At 44.1% G+C, this 21,000-nt stretch overlaps 1 protein-coding gene across 1 annotated transcript in view; it reads left to right on the top strand.

Annotated features, from left to right (window-relative positions):
* Positions 1–21,000, top strand: part of LOC136577641 (natural cytotoxicity triggering receptor 3 ligand 1-like) — a 37,461-nt gene that overhangs the window by 3,343 nt on the left and 13,118 nt on the right. Inside the window, exons 2-4 of the mRNA XM_066577551.1 lie at positions 12,017–12,346; positions 14,531–14,839; positions 15,452–15,568. Coding sequence (XP_066433648.1) covers positions 12,017–12,346; positions 14,531–14,839; positions 15,452–15,568 — 756 coding nt within the window. The remainder of the gene's footprint in view (positions 1–12,016; positions 12,347–14,530; positions 14,840–15,451; positions 15,569–21,000) is intronic.

Below are 21,000 nucleotides of genomic sequence, written 5' to 3'. Positions count from 1 at the left end.
TCGCTAAAAAGATCTGAGATAAATTGTAATCCTTTCTTAGACCAGGAGACTAGGTGTAAACCAGGAATGAAATATTTCAAGATATCAATAGGAACCTGTTTAACTTCATAAGTTGTGGTTTTCTCGGAGAGATGCGCAAATTTAGTCCAAGCCTCCAGTGTCACCCTCATGGGAAGCAAAATGGAAGGAATGTGTAAATTCGGGCCTAAGAAGGGGTATAGGATTGATAACATTTTTGCATAAATCAGAGAATTTAGGGTCTTTGAATTAAATATCTCTGATTCTAAATTATGCCAACTGACCGATGTAGACTGTGTGAACCAGGGTTCCGATTGATTTTGGTAGTAGGGTGTGTCGGTATGCCTCTAAATTAGGAAGATCCACGCCTCCTTGTGATTTATGGAGAGACAGTATAGAATGGGCCACTCTTCAAGGTTTCCGAGGCCAGACATAGTCAGTCATTTGACTTTGAAGTTTCTGCATTATTGATTGAGGAATTGGTATTGGAAGAGTCAGGAAATAATATAGTACTTCTGGGAGAATCATCATCTTGTAAAGTACTATGTGTCCAATCCACATGGCTTGATAGTTTTAAAAATTATTTAATTCTTCTTGTAAGGTCTTCAATAGATGAAGATATGGTGATGGATCTCTGGATTGAGCAGCATCCACCAGGACTCTTTGAGCTTGAGAAAGGAGCCGTGCGAGCTCCAAAACGCGTTGCACTACCCTGTTCTGTTCAATAAAACACTATTTCACATCACCATCGATGGTTTGTCCATCTCATTCTAGGAGACATTAAACCACACTAGACCTTTTGTTTGGTCTTATGAAAGGTGTTTCTGCCTGAGGTTACCCTGGGGACTCAGTCACACGAGTGGAGGTACGCGTGTATTAGCGACGATACGCGTGTATTTCCGCGTGGAAAAAACGTCTGCGCCTGTCAAAAAAAGAACATATGGGTGGCAATGGAGTTGGTCATGCGGATTTTCGTCCGCACGTGGTGCGGGTTTTTTTCCACGTGGAAATACATGCAGATCATCGCCCATGTGACTGAGCCCTAAGTGCAGGATTTTTTTTTTCCTATCTCCAATAGAGGAAGATAATTGATTGATTTTATGTCTTTAAGGGGAAAACAGATATGAATGCCAAGATAAGGGATCCTTTTTTGTTGCCATTGAAAGGGAAATGTATACCTACTATTCACTGTAGGGTTCGAGAAAAAAACTAAAATATAACCTTTATTAAATATTATATTAAAAGGGAACTTGAAATACAAGTTTCCAAAGGACACACGAAGAACATAAACAGATTGCTCCCCAGTGGGCTGCTGGCGATCGCGGGATGAATTGTCGGGAAGGGCTTAAATATATAAGCCCTTCCCTGCAATTCATCCAGAAATGTGTAAAAATAAAAAAAATATATATACTCACCTGGTCCCGGCAGACGGAGTTCAGCGCGGCCGGCTGCAGTCCTCCTGAACTGCTCTGAACAGCTGTGAGTAGTATTCAGCAGCAGGGGATTTAAAATCCCCGCCTGCTGAATGAGCTGCCTCTGATTGGTCACAGCCTGACCAATCAGAGGCAGCTCTCACTCACACCCATTCATGAATTCATTTCTGGATGAATTGCAGGGAAAGGCTTATATATCTAAGCCCTTCCCGACAATTCATTCCGCGATCGCCGGCAGCCCATTGCTTTCAATGGAGCCGGCTGTATTGCCGGCTCCATTGAATTCAATGGGCTAACATCGTTCTGCCGGGACAAGGTGAGTATATATTTTTTTTATTTTTACACATTTCTGGATGAATTGCAGGGAAGGGCTTATATATTTAACCCCTTCCCGACAATTCATCCCGCGATCGCCGGCAGCCCATTGCTTTCAATGGAGCCGGCTGTATTGCCGGCTCCATTGAATTCAATGGGCTAACATCGTTCTGCCGGGACAAGATGAGTATATATTTTTTTTATTTTTACACATTTCTGGATGAATTGCAGGGAAGGGCTTATATATTTAAGCCCTTCCCGACAATTCATCCCGCGATCGCCGGCAGCCAACCCAACATGTAGCCCCTCGCCTGCCCTATCCGTTTCTGTGTCGTTCCCATCACTTTCTTGAATTTTCCAGATTTTCACAAATGAAAACCTTAGCGAGCATCGGTCATATACAAAAATGCTCGAGTCACCCATTGACTTCAATGGGGTTCATTACTGAAAGTTCGACTCGAGTAACGAGCACTCAAGTATTTTGGTGCTCGCTCATCTCTAATGTTCTGCAAGAGGTTCTATCACTAAGACAAAAATTTACGGCAATAGTGAACAACCTTGATGGGTTCCATTTGTAATATAAAAGGTTTCAGATAGGGTACCATCAACTAAAACTTTGGCCAAGGGGGGTGAATATAATGCTCTAATTGCCTATACAATATTTCCATCCAGATCAAACTTTTCAAGGACTGAAAAGGCATAACCCCGATGTAGCCTATTGAAAGCTTTTTCAGCTTCTAAGGCTAAACGAATGGCAGGAGAGTGGAAGGAATCTATTATTGAAAGAAGGTTTAGTATTCTCCTCATTCCATCTGGTGCTTGTCTCCCTTTAATGAAGCCCACCTGGTCCAAATGTACAATAGTCGGAAGGATTTTGAGGAGTCTTTGGGCTATAATTTTTGAATATAATTTTGTGTCACAAATTAGCTGCGAAATTGGCCGGAAATTTGTTGGTGAAGAGGAATCCTTGCCAGGTTTGGGTATAGTAACTACTGTGGCCTCAAGCATCTCTGCCGGGAGTTTACCTTGTGTTACACCTTGGTTAAAAGCAGAAATCATATGTAGCACTAATATTTCAGCAAATTTTTTATAGTACTCGTTGGAGAAACCATCTGGGCCTGGAGATTTTTGGGATTTTGATAATTTAATTCTATCCAATATTTCATGGTTTGATATAGGTTCATTTAACAGCTTATTTTGAGACTCTGAAATAGATGGGAGATTCAGGTTACAAAGAAAAGACAAGATTTCTTGTTGAGTTGGTTGAGAAGTGGAAACATCATCTTTAAGATTATATAATTATGCATAAAATATACGAAAGCATTCAGCTATTTGTTTTGGGTGGAATTTTTTTTTTCTCTTTGGACATCTGGGTTAGACATAAAGGGAATTTTTGCTTTGATTAATTTTTTCTTAACTAGACTTGTGGATTGAGGCATAGAAGTTTATTCGTAAGGATTGCAGTGTCTTATCAAAATTTTCCATCAAGAGGGTACGTAATCTTTGCCTTAAACTTAAAAGATTTTTATGGTTTTTGTCTGAAGGAGAGGATCGAAGTAGTATTTCAGTGTTTGTAATTTGGGAGAGAATTTCATTAATCTGTGACGCCTTCTCTTTTTTATGTCTTGTACTCATCTTGATGAGGATCCCTCTTATAAAAGCTATATGAGCATTCCAAACCATAAGAAGAGAAACTCCAGAGTGGAGTTAATCTTAAAATATTCTCTCAAAGCGTCAGAAATAGATCCCCATCAAGAAGAGGCTGTTCCTCTACAATTCGGCCCCTCCTCCCTGGCAACCCCACAAAAAAGTGGCAGAAATGGACGCGTGGTCCGACCAAGTAGCAGTATTAATTTTAGCATCTTTAACAAATGGTAGTGACTATCTATCTACTAACACTAGGTCAATCCAAAATAACGACCTGTGCTGCAAAGCATTTAGGCATTGGAACGTGTCATAGAGCGTTTCTTTTTTAAGCCAGGGGCCCAAAGTGGGAGGTCTTCTAGGGATCTGGCATGATGAATCTATATTTTTGTCAGGTATGAGGTTAAAGTCACCACAAACAATCAATCTGCCTCTTTCATGTCTCCGCAACTTTTTAATTATGTTTAAAAATCTCATTTGTGCCGAATTAGGCGCATAGACATTCAATATGGTACAAGGGATAGAATTTACATTACCCGAGAGAATAATATATCTCCCCTTAGGATCTGTTCTAGAAAGGATATTTCTACAGTGAAAGAGTCTCTAAACGCCAACAAAACACCAGCTTTTTTATTTGGTGGCTAGGCTAGGAAAATATTGGGAAATTTCTTATGCTACATTTTTGGAAAGGCGGAGGCGTCAAAGTGGGTCTCTTGCACACATATCTGCATTTTAAGCGAGAGCTTCTTTGCACAAGGAAAGATGGTAAATTCAGCCCATTAGCATTCAGGGAAAGAAGCTTAACCGCGATATAGGTTGTACAATTCGGTATAGAATAGTGTGGACGTTTTTTGATGTCTGTTCTGAACATAGGGGGGAAACAACATACATGGTAATTCAAATAAAGATTCCATCAAATGAATCACAAAAGTGAAAAAAGACAACAAGTCCATAGAACACTCGGGCTCATGCATTGGGGGATGTAAAGTTCACCTGAACGAGAACTAAAGTCAGGCTTACAGAAATTTCTTTACTATAAATGATTACAAAAAATTTCATCGGCCCAAGTGGTATTTGTGTAGCTTTTCTTTCGTGCTCCAGGCCTTCTAGTTGAGCCTATGGATCATTCTTCGGGAAGGGAGATGCCCCAGGACTTCAGCGTTGAAATTGCATCTTCTGGTTTGCAAAATACGTGGTTAACTCCATCTTTTTGGATCAAGAGTTTCGGCGGGAAACCCCATTTCTATGGAATTTTTGCTTGGCGAAGGGTGTTAGTGATTGCAGAGAATTTTCTTCTTGCCTGCAAAGTCACCTGTGATAAGTCCATATATAGCCGGACTTCATTATAGGGTGCGGGTGGTTGGTTTGATTTGTGAGCTTCTTTAACATGGAAGAAGTGCAGCCATGCACATCTCTAGGAACTGATTCTGAAATGGATTTCGGCTTAGGTAGCCTATGAGCTCTAGCGATTATTAGGTTCCTAGGAGATGTGTCTGGCAAGGCCGTTTTTATCAGTTGTTGAAGGTAATACATTCTGGTATTCCTCTAAACTTAACGTTATTATGTCTGTTTCTATCTTCTATGTCTGCTAGCTTGATTTTAGGCATATCAACTTCTTCTGATAAAGCATCAATAAGATCATTATGAGGTTGAGTGATTTCGCCTATTTTGTTTTCCGTATGAGTGATCCTGTCATCAAATTCTTCCATATTTGTTTTTAGAGTAAAAGTCAGGGAGTCAAAAATAGATTTCAAGGAGTTCTTTAATGCTACCATCATTTCTTTCATAAATGCCTCAGTTGCTGGTTTATCTGATGAGGGCATAGAAATAATGATCCGCCATAGGAGGGCTGTGAGAGTCTCCTAAGTGATCTTCCATTAATTTAGGATGCTGCTTTAGCGGGCCAGCAGTGGGAGAGTTCAGTGATTTTTTTTTCTGGGCTGTAACTGGCGCCATTTTTGTACTCTATTGTTTGTCCTTGTGAGCTCCCTTCCCTTTATTAGGAGACATGGAGAGCGTTGTCTGCCCGGGGGAGCTATCTGGGGACTGTTGGACTGCGCTCACCTCAGAGGTCCCCTCATGGAGAGTCTGCATTGCTGGCAGTGAGCAGGAGCTGGATGCTGGGGACAGACTTCCTCTCCACGGCAGAGAAGCAGGTGATACCAGGGCCTGACGGGCTACGGACTGTGAGCAGCCGCGAAGAAGTCCTTCAGGCGTCCGGGCAGAGTGTGGGAAGACTTGCGATAGTTCATCTGTGCCCAACGAAGCAGCAGCGCTGCCACCAGAGTGAGTGACGGCCGCTGAGGATGCTTTAAGGTTGCTTCTTCAGCCTTTGTTCTTGAAGCTCCGAAACTATGCGGCCATCTTGGTGCTCAGTTAGGCCACGCCCCCTGTAGTTGCTGCCTATAAACTCTCTCCAGATGCTCCATAAAACTGAATCTTATATAGGACATGTAGTCTTACAGGGGACCTATAGTGGAGTGATACTCTATTAGGATCACATGTCTTTATCTCTGTTTTCATACATCCCAAAATCATACTTGCTTTTGCAGCTCCTGCTTGACATTGAGGGCTGCTGTTTAGTTTATACCAAAATATCCAACTCCTTGGCTATAAGTCTTTCTCAAGAGTTGTAGAAAATCCTGCAGACTGAGAGCGTGGAGAAATATTACTGCTGCTCATTTTATATGTACTTACAGGTTTAGTGCTCCTTAGTGTCAATAACAGGAATACCTTTAGACTTTTTATGAGCTTTTATGGTTTGTGTGTTCCCAGATATCTGTACTTCTACAATGCCCCTGACCTCTGGACTGCAATTACTCTTCAGAATACTACATTTCCAAGCTCCTTTACCTACACACATGGGATAATGCAATTTATAGCCATCCCACTGACATCCTGAAAGGGAATGGTGTTTGATCCTGCTGGTAAATTCCCACAGTCTCCATTAATTCAGAGCGTAAACAGATGAGCGCATGTGCAAATATGCTCGCCGCTATGGTGCGCTTGTAAAAAAAAACAAAAAACAGAAAGATATGTCCTATCTTTTATCGCACATAGCAATATTACGTGAGACACACGATAGTGGAAACTAAACCATTGGAATTAAGGATTTCATTTCATCACGTTTTGTGGGTGAGATTTTCATGCTCGCAAAATATGACAAAAACATGGCCGTAAGGGCTTATTCACATGAGTGTATATCGGCCGCTGTTTTCACGGCCAGGCCGATATACATTACCATGTGATGCATTGGATTCCAATGCATCAGATCACACATGCGTATTCCCGTGGCATAAAGCACCTGGCATAAAGCACCTGGCTTTTACACTGGGCAGGAAGCCATCTTCCTGGCCGGACTATAGCCACTGCCATTGACTCCTATGAGAACCAAGGACAGTGACCAGAGAAGGGAGGTGGGAGGGAGTTTAGTAGCGTGACTGCTTAATTCCCCCCCTCCTTCTCTTCTCCTCTCCACCCCTTGTCGGCTGTTTACAATGGGAGGGGGAGGGGCGGAGCCAAGCGCTGCCCCAATCCGCACCCTCCCATTGCTGACAGCGGACAAGGGGTGGAGAGGGGGCAGGAGATTAGCTCCCATCCTGCCCTCACCCAATCCCATTGGAAACAGCCGGAAAAGAGGAGAGAGGAGGTGAGCTGGCAAGGGGAAAGGAAGGTCTACCCCACTCCATGGCATATACGCCATACGTGAAAATGCAGGCTGATTTACACTCGCGTAATAAGCCCCTAGGCTAATTTCACACGGGTAATTGGGATTTTGCCGCAAGAAAATCACAGCAAAATCACATTTTTGTTACCACAATTCTTAAAGCATCAACGGTGCTTTTTTTAAGAATAATCTTCCATCGCATCGCTGCCGCCCACGATAAAATCACTCAATAGGACTTTATTTTGTTAAAATTGCATCGCAACGCAAGCAGGCTTAATAGACCAACTTGGGAGATAAAAAAATCACACATCACATCACAGAAAGATAGAGCATGCTGTGATTTTTTGTTCTTGCAACATCGTATCAGTGAAAACATCGCTAATGGGAAGGAAACCGTTGAAAATCATTGGTTTCATAAGTCTGCTTTTTTACTTACTCTCGCGTCACATAAAAATCTTGCGATTTTAGCGCCCATGTAAGAACCACCCTTAGGCCGGTTTACACACAGGTGATACAATTGCTTGAGATTTGTTGAAAGACGCACAAATATGAACCCAATTCATTTGAATGGGTTCATACACATGAGCGATGTTTTCACGCATGACACTGCATTGCGATGCTATGCAAGAAACACATTGCAGCATGTTGTATTTTCCTACGATATCCTCTATTTCTTCCAATGGGGCAGGTGGCAGCAGTGCCAGCCCTATTGAAAGCAATGGGAGAACTCTGCAATCCTCTATTACAGCAGTGACAGGGGATTCCTTCATCCCCGCGGGGAATCCCTTTAGCCATGACTGCTGTCACAGAGTAGCACAGAGTTTTCCCATTGCTTTCAATGGGGCCAACGACATCAGAGAATTTCAGTTTCGCGTGTCCTATTATATTTTAGGTGCAATTCTTTTACACGCATAAAATTATCCCCTCTGAATCTTTTCATAGGAATCCATTGATTCTATTAGCTGTGATTTTTTTTTTTTGCTGACTGATCTAACGCTATATCTTAATATTGCTGACCTGCTACACAATGCTATGGCATATGAGCCCCAGGACATGGATTTCAATTTTGTGTTGTGACCCCTGTTAAGATTTAGAGAGTGGGTAGAGTTAGAGAGTGATTTCCCCGAAAATCATCCCTAGCTGTAAAAAAAGTTAAAAAAAAAAATTATACTCACCTAGAAGAGCCGTCCGGCTCTCCTGTCCAGCCCGGCAGTTGTCTTCTGTCTTCTGGAGGCCGAGGATTGAAAAATCCCCACCCCAAAAAATCACTAGTCTCATTGGCTTAGCGCTGCCTGTGATTGGCTGAGCGCTGACACCAATCACAGGCAGCACACAGCTGTCGTTCAGTGGCATTGAATGAATGGCTAAGCGCTGCCTGTGATTGGCTAAGCACTGTGACCAATCGCAGGCAGCTCTCAGCTGTCATTCAATGGCCGAGTGATGCCTATGATTGGTTGAGTGCTCCGCCAATGAGACCAGCGCTTTCTGGGAGTGGGGATTTTTCAATCCCCTGCCTCCGGAAGACAGAAGACGACAGCCGGGCCGAACAGAAGAGTTGGACGGCTCTTCTAGGTGAGTTTAATTTTCTTTTTACAGCTAGAAATATTTTTCAGGGAAGGGCTTATATTTTATCGCTGCGGGGGTTGCCTGCAACCCACTGCTTTCAATGGGGCAACAGCAGTGCTGACCCCATTGAAAGCAATGGGATAGCATCACGGACTTCTGTCACAGCTGCGACAGCTGTGGCAGAGGATTCCTTCCTCCCCACAGGGAAGAAGGTATCTTCTCACTTAGCTATCACAGCTGTCAGAGCTGTGGCAGAAGTCCGCGATGTACTCCCTATGTTTTTAATGGGGCTGGCGCTGCTGCCACCGGCCGCATTGAAAACACTGAGCGATATTGCAGATTTTTTTCTCTGCGCTGTGAGGCTTAAAGGGGTTGTCCCGAGGCAGCAAGTGGGTCTATACACTTCTGCATGGCCATAATAATGCACTTTGTAATGTACATTGTGCATTAATTATGAGCCATACAGAAGTTATAAAAAGTTTTATACTTACCTGCTCCGTTGCTGGCGTCCTCGTCTCCATGGTGCCGACTAATTTTCGCCCTCCGATGGCCAAATTAGCCGTGCTTGCGCAGTCCGGGTCTTCTTCTTTTCTGAATGGGGCTCCATGTAGCTCCGTGTAGCTCCGCCCCGTCACGTGCCGATTCCAGCCAATCAGGAGGCTGGAATCGGCAATGGACCGCACAGAAGCCCTGCGGTCCATGAAGACAGAGGATCCCGGCGGCCATCTTCAGCAGGTGAGTATGAAGACGCCGGACCGCCGGGATTCAGGTAAGCGCTGTGCGGGTGGTTTTTTTAACCCCTGCATCGGGGTTGTCTCGCGCCGAACGGGGGGGGGGGGGTTTAAAAAAAAAAAAAACCCGTTTCGGCGCGGGACAACCCCTTTAAGAGTAAAAATTGCAAATAAGTATGCCATTGAAAATCATAGGTTTCATAATCATGCCTCTTTATTTGCTCTCGCATTGCAAAAAAATATGGGTAGGCGCCCTAAGAGTTAGGGCTTATTCCGACGTGAGTATATCGGCCGGGTTTTCATGCCTGGCGGATATACGCTGTCTCTCTCTGCAGGGAGAGGAGGCGGGCCGGGAGCAGTGCACTGAGCTCCCGCCCCCTCTCCGCCCCTCACAACTATTTGCAATGAAAGGGGGTGGGGAGGGGCCTAACTTAGCTCCACCCCGGTCCCGGCCCTCCCATTGCAAACAATGGTGAGGGACGGAGAGGGGACGGGAGCTCAGTGCACTGCTCCTGGCCCGGCCCGCCTCCTCCCCCTGCACAGAGGGACAGCGTATATCAGCTGGGCATGAAAACCCGGCTGATATATGCACGTCGGAATAAGCCCTTAGAGAGTAAAACCTAATTGTAAAGTTGTAGATCTTCTTCCTAGTCTAGCTTTGGTTCTTGTTAGTGTACTCAAGTATGTGTGATTATTTCTAGTCCAGTCTTTGCTCCTTTGGTCTTATAGTTTATTGTTTGCACTTCCCGCTCCCTGCCCCCCGCCCCCCGCCCCCCGCTGGCACCCGAATCTTTAGAGATGAGCGGGCAGGTACTCGCATAAGACACTACTGGCTCAAGTAATTTTATGCAACACAAATGTTTTCGTGTAAATAAGCCCTTAGGGTTCTTTTTCACAGATCAATTAATCATTGGAATGAGCGAATGAACAAGTCATTTGCTTTCAATTGAAGTCCTTTTACTCACGCAATCGTTGACATTTTTCTCACGTTTTCATTGTAGCTCGTTCAGTCCATTGTTCTTCTGTCAGGGGAGTTTGGAAACGCCTGGAAATCGTTAGCAAACGACTGAGCGATCGCCTTGTAGACAGAACAACTGTCAAACGATGCAGGGTGATTTTTATGCCTGTATAAGATGAATGATGAATGAGAAGGGATTGAAGTATCATTCATCATTCAATCATTGACTATGTTTACACTGAACAATTATAGCTCATTTTCGCATGATTCAACAATTATTTGAATAATAATCATTTTGCGTAAAAGGTCCCTTAAATCAGCCCCATTCAATTTTGTTATCTTGTCTCTGGGTCTTAGTGCCCTCTCATTGTTTGATAGGGTCAGTGTTTTACATAGTTTCTATTAGGGAAATACTAGAAATATTCAGGGACAGTGGTGTCTGGTATACGGGTCAGCGTCCGGTGGATAAGGGGAATACATAGGAAAACCTAGTGTTACGGTAAGTTATTGTCAGTTTATTATCTGTTTACCATCATTCATTTGTTCCATTACCTTACTATCATCACCATATCTATCTGACTACCATCATCATCAGCCATTCATGCCATCATATGATTCCCATCACCATTCTCGTCCTGTAAGCTCTTTATAAGTTCTTGTTGTAGCATCTTTGTTATCTATTAGTGTTGATACATGCTTCATATTATTGTTCTGTCTGATCGCACATAATTTGGCCCTACTTTCAGTCCTGGAGGTATATGAGTAGTGGGAGTCACCGTTCGTACCCAGGAAAGGCAACTGCTATGGGTGAAGTCCAGTTCTGTCATTTTGTGTCCAGCTGGTGTTGTTCCACCTTCCACACAATATACATAATCATTCAGTGATGTACAATACTGAGCCATAGTCTGACTTTAGCATTCATACTGTATCTATATATATAAAAACGAAAGCCCTCACTGACTCACTCACTGACTCACTGACTGACTGACTCGCCAAAAGTTCTCCAACTTCCCGATGTCGTAGAAACATGAATTTTGGCACAAGCATAGATTATCTCCAAAATAGGAAAAATAATTGGGTCCCAACTCGATTATTCAACTCTAGCGCAAAAGAATTAGCGTCGAAATTTAACGTACGGAATCTAAATCTCTCACTTCCCAATGTCATAGAAACTTAAAATTTGGCATGGGCATTGAATATGTCATAAATAGAAAAGTTAATGGGTCCCAACTTGATTATTCAATTCTAGCGCAAAAGAACTAGCATCCAAATTTTACATACGGAATGTAATTTTCTCACTTTCCGGTGTCATAGAAACGTGAAATTTGACACGAGCATTGATTATGTCATAAATAGGAAAAGCTAATGGGTCCCAACTCGATTATTCAATTCTAAGCGCAAAAGAATTAGCGTCCACATTTTACGTACGAAATCTAATTCTCTTACTTCCTGATGTCATTTTATATAAAGGATACATCGCATGGTTACCTCCCGTGGTGTTTCCTGGGTAACACAGAGAACTATGCAAAATGGTGAACATATGTTTTTCCGGTATCTCTAAAGTAACCACGACTTCATAAGATTTTCCATGTGAACGCCAGAAAAACACCAGTACCAAATTAACTCGGGCGAAGCCGGGCATATCAGCTAGTATATCATATGTATTATGTGTGTCTACCTGCAGGTGCAGCTTTGGAGATCTCTGCTCCCAGCACACATAAGGCTACAGTCGGCTCACCGGCTCTGATTCCTTGTAGCTATACCGTACAAAAGCCTCCCGTCAATCCTAAATTTTTTGCAGCATTTTGGTACTTCGAGGGAAAACAAAATCTGAGCTACGATAATGAAGTAAGAACAACCGATCCCAGATATTCATTGGACATAGAGAAAGCATTAAATGGAAGAGTGGACCTTTCTATATCTAATATAGCTTTATCAGATGCCGGGGTCTATGCCTGTTCAGTGCTCTACAGCCCGCTGCGGAAGACGAAGGATATCACTGTGTATGTTACAGGTAAGTCAGGCCTTGTCCATGTATGTTGTACATTATGTCTTTAATAACTCTCTGGAAAGCGAAGTCACACTTGGAGTAATTGTTCCTCAGTAGAACTCACTGCAAGTCTCCAGTATAACTGTGGTGATCCCACCACAAAATCCATATGTACAGTATCCCATAGGGTGACCTCGGACACCAGGGATATATGGGGAGCTGGGAGAGTATAGTGCTGGCCTGACATGGTGGCACTTACCAAACCCTTTCCTGGAGGGAACACACATACTGTAAGGACCGTTGATTCGCGGGTCCCTCGTGCCCTCATCGCCGGTACTGTCACACGGGCTGCTGCTGTGCAGCGCAGGGAAGCCCCGCTACTCGAACCTCCCCTGGCCGCCGAGCTCCTCCTTGCCGCCGGGTTGCTAGGGACGCGGTGGGTGTTGCCGCGCGCTACGTCCTCGGTATCATGGCAACCAGACGTGTCTCCTTCCCTGTGTAGCTGGATGTACTCAGCTGCTGTCAGACTCCCCGCCCCAATCAGCTGCTGGGGCGGGAATTCTGACAGCATTTAAACCTGCTTGTGTCTGCATTCCGGTGCCAGTGTTAGTTTGGTCTCCCTGCTACACCAGCGTACTTCTTGTAGTGACTCCTCATTTTTGACTCCCTGTTTTTGAACCTGACGTTGTCTTTGCCTGACCCTCTTGTACCGCGTACCCTCTCGTTGCCGACCCGGATAGTCTGACTCTCCTTGCCGTTGTTTGTTCCAGTGTCTGTCTGTTTGTTAGTCCCAGTGTTCCCCTTCCCTAGTGAGTGTAGGGACCGTCGCCCAGTTGTTGCCCTGGGGCTTAGCCAAGGGGGGCAAGTAGGTAGGGACAGGGGTTGTGGGTATTCTCAGGGACTACCAGTTTCCCGGACCCCGAGTCCTGACACACACTCAAGGCCAGAGTATCACTGCAGGCCACCAGGGAGACCCCTAGGAGAGGAAGATGCCCACAAAACACGATAACGGGAGTTGTAGTTGTCACGTGTGATGCCACCATTCTCTCACACAACGGTCTGACCCTCAGCAGAGAAATAAATATAGCCACACACAGTTAGTTCTTGAGTACCATGGGTCTCTAGGAATGGTTAGAACACGTGATAAACTTTACTTTAGAAAACTGCAAGCAGGTTATACAGGTAGTTCACTTAAAGTTTTTACAGTGCAGGCAAGGCAAAAGATCAGAGGTCAGGGAGGAAACGCAGGATGACACCGGTCCTGCAGTCTACATTATCTGCCAGAAACTGCCGTTGGAAGGGGAACACTCCAGAGGAGGAAAGGGGTAGGGTCACTCCACAGACACTCTGACAGCAATTATTAGCTCAAAATACCTCCACCCAGCCTTGGAGACACGTGGGTGTGACAATTAAAGGGTGTACCTCTATGCGGTGATCCTGGTTCTGGACGGCCGTGTAGGAAATTTGAGAGTTGATTTGTACCTCTTCACTGGCTTTGAGAAGAAGTATTTACTTACAAATGCTTTGTCTTATTCTTGGGGGCTCACTCCACTCACATGCAGAACACAAGCAACACAGGAAATTTCTCCTCCTCTTCCATCTTCACCACAAGGAGGCTGAAGGTGCCTTCATATGGCTCTGTGTTTTATACTCTCTCAACTCCAGAAGATGGAACCCCTTTCCCGCTCTCAATCACTCACTCACATTTATACCCTCTCTTATACCACATGACATGACAGACTTGATACATTTACATGGAGGCTTGGATTTTATTGAACATTTAAGCCTTCCAGTGCTGCAGCTGTGCAACACACATAATGGACATAACAAGACAGCTTTGCACAATGCATCAACAAAGGACAAACATGTATGACATTAATGGAGGGGACTAGGATGATGTACTCGGCCCCTACAGATGCATTACATACGGATTGTGCAGCAGATTCTGCCCTATACTGTACTATAAAGGGTAACATCTGTATGCTCAGATTCAGCTCACAGTTCCTTAACTTTCCCCAAAACATTTAGAAAATACAAACCACATGTATTATACGGCAAAGTGCTGTGGATTTAACATTTCATGCCATAAATTGTAAATCCGCCATTAACAAAAGATAGCGGTTGCTGCAGTTTTTGCCATTAGCCATCATCTCCATATAAGCATATAAGCAATAATAATATTTGACTAACTTTATTTTATATTATCAGCTCTCCCGCAGGTGACCATCACCAATAAGATAGTTGTACTGAATGAAGAGAGCATCCTGCGCTGCTCCGTCACTGGATTCTACCCCGTGGACATTGGTATTAAATGGTTCAGGGGCAGAGAGATGCTGAGAGATGTCACTGAGGATGAACCCCGGAGGAACCCAGATGGAAGCTACAGTGTGAACAGCACCGCGACCATAACCCCCACCGAGGAGGACAGGGAGCAGATCTTCTCATGTAGGGTCCAACATCAGTCTCTAAAGAAGCCTCTCCAGGAAGACTTCCAGCTGCTATACAGAGTATACAGAGGTGACGATGCCCTTAATAAAAGGTCCAATCACCTGCAATAAAGCTCCCTGACTTTTTCATCACCCTGTATATTAAAGTTCAGGGGGCTAATGCTCCCCCTTATGGAGATCATTGTGAGGATGTGATGAGTCTCAAACACCATGCAATGCTCCCTGTGAAAAAACAATATGCTAATAAGTGTTGGAATACTCCTCTACAGCACCACCTATTGGAAGGCCGGTACCTTATGAGTCAATATCTGATGTTTTTACAGACCTTGCATTATGACTTTGGATGTAATCCAAACCAAAGTACTCATGTACATACAGCTGTTTTAGAGTTCTCGCTCCTCATCAGTGCAAAATGTTGGAGAATAACTAATAGGGTAGCGACCTTCCAGTAGGGGGCACCGTGGAGGATTATTCCATTCCTTAGTTGCATAGCTTTTTCCCAGGGAGCATTGCATGACCTATGTGGTCTTCTACAGAAGGAGAAATTTTAACCCCCTTTCCCCCCCAGTCCCTCTGTATGGGGTGCAAAAATTGATAACCTAATTATTTTCACTGCAGTTTTACCAGACATGTTGTGTAATTAATATTGTTCTAATTAATCTATAGTTTTGTATTTTTACAGATAATGTGATACCGCAAAATCAGAGCCTTCTTATTGCTGTTGTTAGTGGTATTATTACCGCTGCAGTTGTGGGGATTCTGGCCATTATACTGGCAACAGCCTTATATTGCAATACACGTGAGTACCTCTTCTGTCTTCATATTGCAGATCTTTATTTCTCATATGTACAAACTTTAGTAGAAAAGCCTTGAGTCATCACTCACACATCAGAATCTTCTATAAGTGATTGTCCAACAAAGGAAATCATCACCACTCATTGTAGCTGACAGGAGATGTTTTGAAGTTAAAGCATATTTTTAGGTACAAATGCAATAAAGATCTTTAGAGACCGGCCTTCATAGTTATACACTGCAGCTGAGTATTGCACTAATGCCATAGTCTTAGATCTCTGTGTGATATGCCATGTACAGATGTGTTCATCCTCTGTGTATAAGCTAGCGGGCACTTGACTGCTGGTCGACTTTATGGAGGACTTTAAGGAGTTTAAGCATGAGTAAGTTGACATGCGTCAGCATTATGTTGGCTTCTATCCTCCTCCCCTATTTTCCCTTTTCATTGGTCAGCAAAGTTTCCCAGGGCAGAATTTAAGAAATCTGTAATACTCCCAGCCCGAGGCGAGGTATTTCCTTTAATAGATCCTTGAATCCTGATGTCAGAAAATGCAGCACTCCTTGCTTTGTAAAGGGAGAAAGTGCTCAAAGAGGGCACATCCTGGCATTCCCCCTCTTAAAAGAATTGCCCCACAACTCCTGTCCCACCCACAGTGGATCTTGTATCTCCTAGTAGAATTAGCCCCTCTCCGTTTCCTAGAAGAAGAAACAGAGCGGCAACAAGGGAGGATCACTCTCTGGACCGCTGTTGCTCACAATGCAAACGTTTGCTTTGCTTCCTTTAGACTGTTACAAGCAGTGGGTGGTGGAGCTACAGTGGCCGGCGGCACAGAGCAGCCCATGGCCTTCTCAGTGGCTGTTATTGTTTCCCACATGTCTCCAGCATACAGCTCTTCAGCAGCAGCTGTAGCAGTACTAGCGATGCCACCACCTCCTCCTTGTAAACCTCCAACCAGCTGGCCAGGTGGCTTAGTAGGAAAGCACCCCCTTCCACTTTAGAAGAAATACAGGCATCTGCCTTCCCTATCCCTCAAGCCACGCATGCCTGCCTCAGAGCTCAGTTGACCTGCCACCTTCTGATGACAGTGGATCTGAGGCTGAATTTTTTTATGTTGATTTTACCCCCGGGATCCCTCTAACTCCTCGGCAGTTTATAAAGCCTGCCACTTCACGTGCCTCATCAGTTTGATCCCATAGCTTGTTCACCATGAAGAGTGAAAGGCATACTCCCCTTCCAACTCTGCTGACTCCTCAGTTGATAGATATAGGTTCAGGCATCATACACTTCAAAGCTGGTGTTAATCCACTGTCAGAGATTCCATAGGTCCCATAGTCATAGGAAAAAGCAAAAGGGGCGGTGCACTGCATGCAGTGCTTTTTCTTCCGTCCAAAAGCTGGGCAGCAGGGCGGAAAGAGGGCAGACCACATTGGCTATATCCAGAGAAGGAACCATTCGGCCACAGGCATTCCGCTTTCCTGCTTCCTGAATGGAGCCGAAAAGCAAAACACCAGACACAGATTTGAACACCCCTAGGCCTGATACTCAAAAAGGAGCTGGGAAACTTTAGAATCATACATCATTTGTCATTCCCTCCAGGTGCATCTGATAATGACGGTGTATCCAAAGGGGAGGTGATGGTCACTTATATCTTTTTACACAAAGCAATCCACATCTTGTATAAGGCCAGGCAAAGTACCTTGCTTGACAAATCTGATACTTCCGCCCCCTTCCCATACATCTGGATTGTTTCCACTATTTAGTTTGCCAGCTGAATGGTGTAATTTACTTAGTTATGTGCCCGCTGATGGGTTGCTTGATCTCTTGTTGTTGGTTTGAGATGTTCTCTTCGTTTTTTGGAATGGACAGTTAAAGTAGTATCTGGCAACCCAGCGATACCGGACAACTTCCTATCCGTAGGTCCATCGGGCTCCGCCACATGCCTGCATCGTTTGAACATGTTCCATTGCAGGATGCAGTATTTCAGAGATCTGGTGGCTGAGGATAAACCAGGAGACCCAGTAACCCGCTGTCCTTAATGCTAACATTGAGAGAGTGAATGAAGTGACAAAAGCTTTTATAAGAACACAGATCCCTAAGGGGTGGAGAAAAGAAGGCACCTCGTTGGGTAGCAGGCGCCATATTTTCTTTTATTATTAAAATGTTTCCTTAGTTTATTGGCCTCTTATTGTTGATGTGTTCGATGGCTGCCAGCTTTTGTCCGGTCCAGATAGTTAAGGATTTTTCAGTAATATGCCTGGACATCGTGTTTCTTCTTTGTTATATAGATGATTCCCCTTTAACATATTTCTAGTTTAATTCCATGTTAAATTAATACTTGCACAGAGCGAATATAAACCTAAAGGAATTCAGCACCCATTCCTTTAGAATCAGGGCGCCCACAGTAGTGGATACATGCTGTTTAATAATTTGTTCAAAGATCTTTTTCGGTATAGAAGTCAGGCTCACAGGCCTGTAGTTTCCTGCATCCACCTTCTTCCCTTTTTTGAAGATAGGGATAACATTTGCGCTTTTCCAACCTTCTGGGACTTCTCCTGTTCTCCAGGAATTTTCAAGGATTACGGCGAGTGGCTCAGCAATTAACTCTGCTGCTTCCTTTAGTATCCTAGGATGTAATTCATCTGGACCTTGAGACTTAAATTCATTTAAGTTAGCTAAGTGTACCCTCACCATCTTTCAGCTTATAGATAGCCTGCATTCTTTTATTCCCCCAATAGCACAGGGAAGATTAATTAATTTTCCATCTACTTTCTGAGAGAAAACAGATACAAAATAGGAATTTAAAAGTCCGGCCTTCTTAACATCATTCTTAACCAATTCACCATTTTCATCTTGTAAGCATCCAATAGCATATTTGACTTTTCTTTTGCTTTTGATATAACCCCAAAATCCTTTTTTTATTGCTTTTGGCCTCTGTTGCAAGCCTTAATTCATTATTAGCTTTAGCTTTTCTGACACTTGCCTTAGAGTTTCTGCAAACCACATTATATTCTTCTTTATATGTTCTCCCCTCCCTCCCTCTTTCCATTTGATAAACATATTTTTCTCCATTTTTAACATGTGTGCAAGTTCTGTGTTCATCCATCCTGGTCTCTTTAAATGCTTCCCATTCTTTCTTCTTTTAGGGATTGTTAACGATTGTGCTTTGAGAATCTCATTTTGCAATATTTCCCAACCTTCTTGGATATTCCTGTCCTTAAGTACATCCAGCCATTGGATTCTTCCTACCCTCTGAGTTCATTGAAATATGCCTTTCTGAAATCCAAAGTTGAGGTCTGAGTTTTCTCAGGTCTTCCTCCCCTTTTTATCCATGATCGCTGCCTCCTAAGGTCCCCGCTACCCTTACTTCCTCAACCATTTCCTCCCTGTTGCTAAGAATTATGTCCAAGATAGCAGATCCCCTTGTTTTCTTTTCTACCTTTTGGAAGTTGTCAGCCAGAGTGGATAAGAATTTGTGGGATCCATTACTTTCACCTGAGAGAGATACCAAACAAATGTCTTGACAGGAAAAATGTCCCATGATCACTATGCCATGCTTCTTTGAGACCTTGGCCATCTAGTGTAGAAAGAGTTCGTCCATATCTTCTGCTTGTCCAGGCGGCCTATAGTAAATGCCTACAATACTGCCCTTTCCGTTGTTCTCTCCTTGTATTCTTACCCAAACAGTTTCTACAGAACTACCTGCTCTGAAGCTTGAATCTCTGTGGAGATGAATGTTTTCCTAACATGCAATACAATATCTCCTCCCCTTTTCTAGCTCCGTTTCTTATAAATAGGTTGTATCCTTCAAGCCTTGTATTCCAATCATGTTTATCATTCCACCAAGTTTCCATGATGCCTATGACATTATATTTCTCTTTTTGTGTTAGGAGCTCCAATTCTCCTTGTTTCCCGTGCTCTGGGCATTTGTGTAGAAACATTTAGTTTGTGATCGTTGACTCTTGCTCCTCTACTTGCCTTCTCAATTTTTACCTCTTTCTCCTCTGCTCTGTTCTTTGTGGGTGGAGTCATTTCTGGCTGTACCCCTTTCTCCTCTGCTCTGTTCTTTGTGGGTAGAGTTATTCCTTGCTGTACCTCTTTCTCCTCTGCTCTGTTCTTTGTGGGTACAGCTGCACGTACTGATCACTGAAAAGTGAGTGTTGCACAGAGAAGACTGGACCCTTTCACATAGGTGAATGTCCCATAGAGAGAAATACTGGACCCTCCACATAGGTGAGTGTTCTATAGAGAGAAGTATCTGACTCCTTTACGTAGGTGAGTGTCCTATAGGGAGAAGCACAAGACCCTTCCACATAGGTGATCCTCCCATAGAGGAAAGCACCAGACCACACCACATAGGTGAGTTTTCAATAAAGGAGAAGGACCTTACCCTACACATAGGTAAGTGTCCAATAGAGCCCTCCACACCGATGTTCATCCCATAAAGAGAAGCACCAAACTGCTTCACATCAGTGAGTGTCCAATAGAGAAGAACAAGACCCCTCCCCATAGGTGAATGTCCAATAGAGAGAAGTACCGGACCCCTCCACATAGGTGAGTGTCCCATAGAGAGAAGTACTGGACCCCTCAACATAGGTGAGTGTCCAATTGAAAATAGGATCAGACCCCTCCACATAGGTGATCGTCCCATAGGAAGAAGCACCAGACTCCTTCGCATAGAGAGAGGTACCGAACCCTGTACATAGGTGAGTGTCCAATAGAGAGAAGGACCACATCCATACACAAAAATGAGTGTTCCACATAGGTGAGTGTCCCATAGAGATAAGTAGCAGACCCCTCCACATAGGTGAGTGTCCTATAGAGAGAAGGATCGGACCCCTCCACATAGGTGAACATCCAATAGAGAGAGGTACCGACCCATTCACATAGGTGTGTGTCCCGCAGAGAAAAGTATCAAACCCCTTCACATAGGTGAGTGTCCTATGGAGAGAAGGATCGGACCCCTCCATATAGGTGATCCTCCCATAGGGAGAAGCACCAGGCCCCTTCACATAGGTGAGAGTCCCATAGAGAGAAATACCGGACCCCTCTACATAGGTGGGTGTCCTATAGAGATAAGTACCCAACCCTTCCACATAGGTGAGCGTCCCATAGATAGTAGTACCCGACCGCTCCACGTAGGTGAGTGTCCTATAAAGAGAAGTACCCCGACCCCTCCTCATAGGTGAGGGCTCAATGAAGAGAATGAGCGCATGCCTACACATAGGTGAGTGTCCTATAGAGAGAAGTACCAGACCCCTCCACATAAGTGAGTGTCCTATAGAGAGAAGTACCAGACCCCTCCACGTAGATGAGTGTACCATAGGCAGAAGTACCGGACCCCTCCACATAGGTGAGTGTCCAATAGAGAGGAGTTCCAGATCCCTCCACATAGGTGAATGTCCAATAGAGAGACGCACCGGACCCCTCCACATAGGTGA

The sequence above is a fragment of the Eleutherodactylus coqui genome, chromosome 8 (genome assembly GCF_035609145.1).
Source record: "Eleutherodactylus coqui strain aEleCoq1 chromosome 8, aEleCoq1.hap1, whole genome shotgun sequence".
Lineage (NCBI taxonomy): Eukaryota > Metazoa > Chordata > Amphibia > Anura > Eleutherodactylidae > Eleutherodactylus > Eleutherodactylus coqui.
This window is presented reverse-complemented; position numbering and strand designations above follow the sequence as displayed.